Raw genomic sequence first — 8294 nt, forward strand, 5'->3', positions numbered from 1 at the left:
TGGAAATCCAGGGACAGCGTTTACAATTAGCCAAGTTTGTTGAATGAGAGTCTTAAGCCCTGGTAGAGATCCAGGGACATGAGCATTTTTTTCTGGATGAGTCTTCAGTTCAGTTCAGTTCAGTTCAGTCGCGTCCGACTCTTTGCGACCCCATGAATTGCAGCACGCCAGGCCTTCCTGTCCATCGCCAACTCCCGGAGTTCCCGCAAACTCAGGTCCATCGAGTCCGTGATGCCATCCAGCCATCTCATCCTCGGTTGTCCCCTTCTCCTCCTGCCCCCAATCCCTCCCAGCATCAGAGTCTTTTCCAGTGAGTCAACTCTTCGCATGAGGTGGCCAAAGTACTGGAATTTCAGCTTTAGCATCATTCTTTCCAAAGAAATCCCAGGACTGATCTCCTTTAGGATGGACTGGTTGGATCTCCTTGCAGTCCAAGGGACTCTCAAGAGTCTTCTCCAACACCACAGTTCTAAAGCATCAATTCTTCGCCACTCAGCTTTCTTCACACTCCAACTCTCGCATCTATACATGACCACAGGAAAAACCATAGCCTTGACTAGACGGACCTTAGTCTGCAAAGTAATGTCTCTGCTTTTGAATATGCTATCTAGGTTGGTCATAACTTTTCTTCCAAGGGGTAAGCGTCTTTTAATTTCATAGCTGCAGTCACCATCTACAGTGATTTTGGAACCCCCCAAAATAAAGTCTGACACTGTTTCCACTGTTTCCCCATCTATTTCCCATGAAGTGATGGGACCAGATGCCATGATCTTCGTTTTCTGAATGTTGAGCTTTAAGCCAACTTTGCACTCCCCTCTTTCACTTTCATCAAGAGGCTTTTTAGTTCCTCTTCACTTTCTGCCATAAGGGTGGTGTCATCTGCATATCTGAGGTTATTGATATTTCTCCCGGCAATCTTGATTCCAGCTTGTGCTTCTTCCAGTCCAGCGTTTCTCATGATGTACTCTGCATAGAAGTTAAATAAGCAGGGTGACAATATACAGCCTTGACGTATTCCTTTTCCCATTTGGAACCAGTCTGTTTTTCCATGTCCAGTTCTAACTGTTGATTCCTGACCTTAGGTACCTTTAAAGTGTTCATGCCCTTTGACACAGTAATTTTCATTCCTAGAAATTTAGCCCAAGGAAATAATCTAAAATATGGCTTTATGCACAAGCCTGTTCATTATAATTTCATTATAGTGAAAAACCAGAAATTATTAAAAGCTCACAACAGGAAGATACTGAGTAAATTAGGGTACTTCTGCATCATGGAAAATTCTTTGACCATTGAAAATGTCTAAAAGGAGTTTTTAATATTAGAGGAAATGCTTATGTTAAGTGCTAAATAGATTCAAAAGTATTTAGAGAAAATGTTTCATCTGTGTAAGAATGTACAGAAAAAGGACTGAAAGGAAATACGCCAAAATGTTTAAAAGTAGCTTCCTCTTGATTATGAAGTTAAGGGTGGTTTATTTTGTGCTCTATTACTTTCAACAAAGTAAACAAACTTCCAGGAAAATGTGTATTACTAGGGGGAAAATGTTCTGTAACGTAAGTAATATACAAAGACTTGATTGTAATAATTGAAAATGAGGAGAAATAGAATGAGAGAAAGCAAAGGTTCTCGCATCCCCAAAGGTAACTAGTGTTAACAGTTTCACCACCTAGCCTTTTAAACATTTTACATACATACATGCACATACAAACTTATAGTTGTATTTTCTCTTTTACCTAAGTGGGATCATAACTGTTTTTCTGTAACTTGCTTGTTTTTGCCCCTAAAAATGTCTTTGATATCTTTTTACCTTGACACATGTAGTCCTGCTTCTTTTTATAGGTGCTGCTTGTATTTCATAATTTGGACAGTTGTCTCTAAGTTCCGGGTACTGACAGACACCTCCTTCATGTCCTTTTCCCCAGTATTTGAAGCAATGGTGCGGTGCTGCCCCTTGTACAGGAGTGCAGATGTTTTCCAAGAAGTACTAAGAAGTTAAGTTGCTGGATCAGTGACCATGTGTGTTTCTGGGCTTATCTTTTTCCCCTTTGTTTTTTGTTCTGTTTTGTGGGAGAGGTGTATTGTTTGGTTGGGGGTTTTGGGGTTTTTTTGTTTTTGTTTTTTTTGCCACACTGTGCTCTTGCAGGATCTTAGTTCCCCAACCAGGGCTGGAACCCAGGCCCTGGCAGTGTAAGCACTGAGTCTAACCACGGGGCTGCCAGGGAAGTCCCTGCATCTCTAGTTTTGACAGATGTGGCCCGAGTTTGTTAAGATGATATACTTGTCTCCTGAAACCAAGACCAGAGAATAACAGTGGCTTAAGACGCAATAGTTGTTTGCTTCTCTTCCGTTAAGAGGCTGAGTGTAAGAGTCCAGGGCTTACGTGGCTCCAGGGTGGCAAGGACTCGGATTTCTTCTCTCTTGTTGCTCTGCCATCTTCAACACATAGCTTTATTCTTAGGGTCTAAGATGACTGCTTCAAACTCCTCCGTTCATCACCGTTTTCTAGGAAGGGGCGGAGTAGTTTAGGGCAGAACCCAGGAGTTACACTGCACGCCCCCCGCCCAAGATTGGCCAGAACTTATCATACTGGCCATACACAGCAGTGATGTTCCCATGTATCTCTGTGCCCAGCTAAACTTCTGTTACTAAAGGAAGAAATGTTGTAAAAGATGCATAAGACCTCTTCACTAAGAACTACGAAACATTGCTAGAGGGCACACATCGGCCAGTGGCAGGATTACAGCATGTTGATGGGCCATTGGCATTTTGCATCCATTTTTTTTTCCATTTAGTGGTTTTCCTTTTCGTCTTACTGATTTGTAGGTACTTCCTTTTTATTGCAGATATTAACCTTTTGTCTTTTATAAGTGTTATCAATATTTTCCTGTAGTCAATTTTCTTGTATTTCAACCTTGTCTTTGTGCCTTGACATAATGAGGTTTCAAAACTGTATCAAATCTGTCAGTCTCTTTCTGGGCTTTGTCTTGCTACTGTTTCTCTTATAATCAGAAAAGTAAGATCCAGTTCAGAAAGAGAGGCGGAGAAAGAACGCAAAGTGGCAGCAAAGGCGAGGGCAACTAAATTATAGAGATAACCTAAAATTTCACATTCATTCTTTATCCTAATATCCTCTTTAATAGGCCACCTCCGGGGAGCTGACTGAGGGACCTGGGCTTTGAAAACTGAATAGGATTTAGATAGGTAGAGGAGAAAGAGAGGAGGTGTTCCAAGCAAGAGGAACAACCTAAATTAAACCCTGGAGGCGCAGGTAAATGTGGCCGACGTGGACCCGGCTGGATGAGGCTCATACCTTGGGAACAGTGGGAAATAAGCTGACAGGTAGGTTGAGGACAGTCTTTGGGGAACAGAGCAGAGGATAAATACAGTGATTAACAAGCAAACATTAGGATCAGGAGAAAGATTGTCCAGTGCAGAAAGGTTCCTAGCAGTCTTCCCCATGAAGGTGTTTTGTTTCTTTTTCCTTAAAGGAAATAAATGAAGTATCTAATAAAAGGGAAATGTTTTAGTAAATTAGAGTATAGCCACATGATGGAGTACTAACATTGAGAATAATCATTTTTTGAAGGCTGTGCGGAAAAACACAAAAATTACAGTAAAAAAGGATGATTAAAAAGCATGTAAAATCATAATTGTGATTACAGCTATTTCAGAAATGTGCATGTGAAAAAAAGACAGGAATACTTTGAAATTAAGAGAGGTATATTTGGATGAGTGATTATTTTTCTCCTTTAAAGATGCTTATTTATTGTTGTCATCCTCTATTTATAATATTTCTACAGAGGCAGGTGTTAGTGGATCAGAGACTCAACAGAGGCTTTTCAAGGCCTCCTGAAGGAGAACTAGGGCCAACGGCTGTGTGCCGCAGGGGACGAGGGAGGCCAGAGCCTGGGATGGATGACCCGGGAAGAAGGGGCTCCATGCCACGGCCTGCAGGTCCCTTGGTCAGTAGTCCCGCAGTGATCAGACGATAAAAGTTCCTTCTTGCATTCCAGGGTCTCCTTATGCTGCTGCAGAACCTACCTACGATCCACTGGGGCAACGAAGAGATTGGGCTGCTCCTCGCCGAGGCCTATAGACTCAAGTACATGTTCGCCGACGCCCCCAATCACTACCGCCGATAGGTGCTGTCTCCCCAGGGGGACCCAGACTGCCCCCCATCTCTGATGGCAATCTGATCACTGTGGCCACTGTGCGAGCCGTGGACTCCGGCCAGGAACCACTCCTGCTGTAAAAAGCTCACATCCGCCGCCCAGGTCTTAACTTTTCTGGCGTGCCTGTCCACCACTCCATGTCTCTGGACGCCTCCTGGACCACTATCAGTATTCCATGACACGTGGATGGGCTCAGCTCTGGGAGAGGACAGAAAGGGAGGTACAGGGTTGTCTGCCCCTTTAAGAGAAACCGGAGGGAAGAAGGGGAAGGCTCAGGGTCTCAACTCACGTTGCCCTACGTGGACTGGCTGTCTCTTGCCTCCTAGCCCCAACTGACACCGTTGCTTTTTTGTGACATAGTTTGATTTGATCATAGGTCAAAAATGCCTTATGTTTTCAAAAGACTCCTGTCCCCTCCCCTCTACCCCCAACTCCTAGCCCTTCCCCTTCTGCCCAAGTCTGAGCCAGTGAGGGGCAGCTTCCTAGGAGCTTTATTCTTAGTCGGAGGAGGCACTGACGCTTATAACTCTGGGGAGAGACCTACACCCAAGGGCTAGGAATTTTATTTTTCCTTTTCTCACACAGGTGTCTGTATGTGTGCCTGCATCTGTGTGTGTATGTGAGTGTACACACCCATCAGCATTTAGTTACATGTCCGAATGTCCAAATGTGTCCGGACCAGCCCCGTCAAACAGCCAGCTGGGAAGGGCCCCAGTGACCAAGTATACGCGCATCCCTTGAGAAGGATCAGGTCAGGGGAGGGAGAAGGGGCTTATTACCTCTCCAAACGCCCCGCTTTTTCCGTGATGACCCACTCCAAGATATTATTATGTGTAAATTGTGTTATTATGTATATGGGTAAAGATGTATAAATATGTCTTCTTTGTAGCAGATATGATTTTTATATTTATAACGTGCATCAACACGTGAAAGCAATCTAGGTCACTAGCACAGATGAAGTTGCCAGGCAGGTGGCTTCAGCGCCTCCAGGTGGATTCCTAGGCGCCCCTCCTGTGAGGGAAGTGAACAGGCGTCGGCCAGAGTGAGCACAGCCGACAGATGGAGCTACTCTGATGAGCATCAGTGTCTCTGAGTTTTTCCTCTCCCCCTCCCGCCCCCCAGGCCCAGGCCTCGTGGTGCATTTGCCCTGTTCCTTCCCCGTCTTCAGCAGTCAGAGCTCCCCTCCCTTCACCGCAGCTGCTCCCCCCGCCCCCAGGGACAGGGCTGCAGAGGCAGAAGCCCCTCTGCAGGTTTCTGGCCCCCTGCCTTTCCCCTGGAACAGGGGGAGGGCTTTGGTTTTCCCGTTTTTTACAAGGCAGCATGGTATTCAAGATAAGCTGTGACTGACTGTCAGTGCCAAGGGAGAGGGGTTTCCCGTGTGTTGCTGGGGCCTGGGGCTCTTCCCAGAGAGAGGCATTTGGCGTCCCCCCCCACTGTCACCATCACACCCCACGCAGCTCACCAGACGGCTGGCCTGTGTTGGATGCCGGGTGCTCAGCAGTGAAGAGGTGGAGGGGGAGGCGGCAGGCAGCTGGCACCCTCTGGGGAAGCCAGTCGCTGTCCCCTGTGGGGGAGGCCCTGAGTCTCCCAGTGGCGCCCACGGTGCCGGCATCTTACATTTCTCACCGGGAGCCGTTTCTCAGGCATTCTTTCCGGCCCTCTCCTGCTCCCCGTCCGTGTGCCTCAATAGCCTCCTTCACAGAGTGAAAGGGCTGTGGTCCTCCCTCGACCGGACTAATTAAAGAAAGACACTTGTGTTCCCAAGTGGTGGTTTTATTTTTTTAGTTTTTATGTTTGTATGGGAAATTGTGGATAAAGTGAAAGAACTGTAAATAAATAGTGTATTTCCTCCTCCACTGCTGATTTTTCTGCCATGGATTTGCGTAACCCCGAACCTAAAGTCTCCTTTTCTCAGGCTCTTCATGCTGATGCCTGTAAGCATGGGGGACGAGCTTTCTGTAGGGCAGGCATGGGATCGACAGGAGGGCAGGAGGCAACCTCAGAGGATATCGATAAACACGAGCACCTCCTCTGTGCGGATACTGTGGACACAAGTAACGTGATTTATGAGTCTTCATCGCTCATGTGTATAGGGCACCTTGTCATGTGCAAAGCACTGTGAAAAGTACTTGAGGTTTATTTCATTTATGCAAAAGGTGTATATAATCTAATGGAGGTTAGAAAATGGACTGGAAGTTCAGCACTAGATGAAAGCCTGGAGACATCTAGTTCAACACCCTCCTTGTTCACAGAGGAAAACCCAAGCCAGGCCAAGGCCAAGGAGGGGTCATCAAGAGCAAGAACTAGAGGACAGGCCTTCCACAGACTGGCCCTTCACTTAGGTTTTGGTTTGGGATTATTTTGTTTGGGTTTGGGTTTTTTTGAGGTTTCGGTGGTGGTAGTTAGTTTTTCTCTTAGTAACCTTACTGTGAAATGTCTTAAGAAAGGCAGTTAACTGCATTTTTCTTCTACAAAGAATGGACTGGAATGATAGTTTCTCCACCGAGAACATCTCCCTAGGATCTGTTGGAGAGTGTTTCTTGGTTTCAGTCATTAGGAGCTATATTAGGATCAAATTCAGCTACATATAACAGAAACCAAAAATAACAGCTGGGTTCACACAGCATGGGGATTTCCTTCTCACTACCATGAGTGTCCAAAAGTAGGCAACTCAGGGCTGGTATGATGAGTCTGTTTCACAAAGTCTTTAGGAACCTGGACTCCTCCAGGTCTTCTTGGCCAAGGTGGTAGCTAGCACTCCAGCTACTACATCCATTTTCCAAGCAACAAGATGGATTAAAGAAAGGAGACAAGAAAAAGTGCAGGGAATGTGTAAGCAGTATTTTATATAAGGTTCCTGAAGGCCGCTCCATAATATCTCCTCTTACAGCTCACAGGCTAGGACTTAGTCCTGAGGTTGGGGGATTAGTCTATTCCAGGACACCATATGCCTGGCTCAGAATCAGGATTTGAAACCATGGAGGAAGGGAAGAACAGATAATAGGATTTGAGTGGCATTATTTACAATAAGAACTTTTGAAAATGGAGACCAGACTTTCTGATAAGCATATGGGAGTAGGGGATGGATCTGACTGAAATTCAAGTGATTGTTCATGCTCAGACTTAGAATTTAACTTTTTTCATAAAACATGGACAGTATTTCTATATGATATTATTTGGACTGAGGTCATTCATTGTTCCTGAGGCTGGTAGAGAAAAAACTAACCTAGACTTGGCTTCACTCAAAAATTCTGTTTTTCATTTATGTAGAAAGTTAAGCATTTTCTGAAATATGTTTAATCATGACTAGGGAGAAGGCAATGGCACCCCACTCCAGTACTCTTGCCTGGAAAATCCCATGGATGGAGGAGCCTGGTAGGCTGCAGTCCATGGGGTCGCTAAGAGTCGGACACGACTGAGCGACTTCCCTTTCACTTTTCACTTTCATCCGTTGGAGAAGGAAATGGCAACCCACTCCAGTGTTCTTGCCTGGAGGATCCCAGGGACAGGGAGCCTCATGGGCTGCCGTCTATGGGGTCGCACAGAGTCGGACACGACTGAAGTGACTTAGCAGCAGCAGCAGCAGGAAATTGGTGAAAACTTTTCAGACGAATCTTGGCATACTCTGACCTGCAGTTCATCTGTTCTCTCTGCATGCAGAACCTCTACTGTTCTACTTAACTAGGCCCTATTTTTGTTTTTATTCATCCATGAGGGGAGAGGGGCACAGATTCCTCAGCTAGTGACCTTGTTGCTCCTAGAGGCATGAATCTCGTGTTGAGAGTTTGGCTTGTCTTGGATTGGACTTTGAACGTCAGATACAGCTTTGTAAAGCTTCAAGGATTAGCGTCAGAACCTAAGGCCCAGTAACTGAGCCCTTCATACCTCTTCTCAGCACTTCCAGTTCTCCCTTCCTGGTTGGAGACCATTTTGAAAGCTGCTGCAGACACCAAGAAGTCAATTTATTAGTCTCACGATGAAAAAGGTGAGATTCACCCAGGATCAGAGAACATCCAGCACGTTGTACGTGACCACACTCTTCCGAGCCTGTGCCAACTTGCCAGGATAGCCGCAGCTGGAGCCGATCAGAGCATCTCCTCATTTTGGCAAAGGCTGAATTAG

At 45.7% G+C, this 8294-nt stretch overlaps 1 protein-coding gene across 2 annotated transcripts in view; it reads left to right on the top strand.

Annotated features, from left to right (window-relative positions):
* TBC1D22B (TBC1 domain family member 22B) overlaps window positions 1-6028 on the top strand; it is a 67698-nt gene extending 61670 nt beyond the window's left edge. Inside the window, exon 13 of one of the 2 annotated variants that reach the window (XM_069564241.1) lies at window positions 4014-6028. In XM_069564241.1, the coding sequence (XP_069420342.1) occupies window positions 4014-4142 (129 nt within the window). In that variant the 3' untranslated portion in view covers window positions 4143-6028. Of the gene's footprint in view, window positions 1-1922; window positions 3609-4013 lie in introns of those variants that run through there. The other variant, XM_069564242.1, reaches the window with a different exon arrangement.
* Window positions 6029-8294: the final 2266 nt, after the last annotated feature.

The sequence above is a fragment of the Ovis canadensis genome, chromosome 20 (genome assembly GCF_042477335.2).
Source record: "Ovis canadensis isolate MfBH-ARS-UI-01 breed Bighorn chromosome 20, ARS-UI_OviCan_v2, whole genome shotgun sequence".
NCBI lineage: Eukaryota > Metazoa > Chordata > Mammalia > Artiodactyla > Bovidae > Ovis > Ovis canadensis.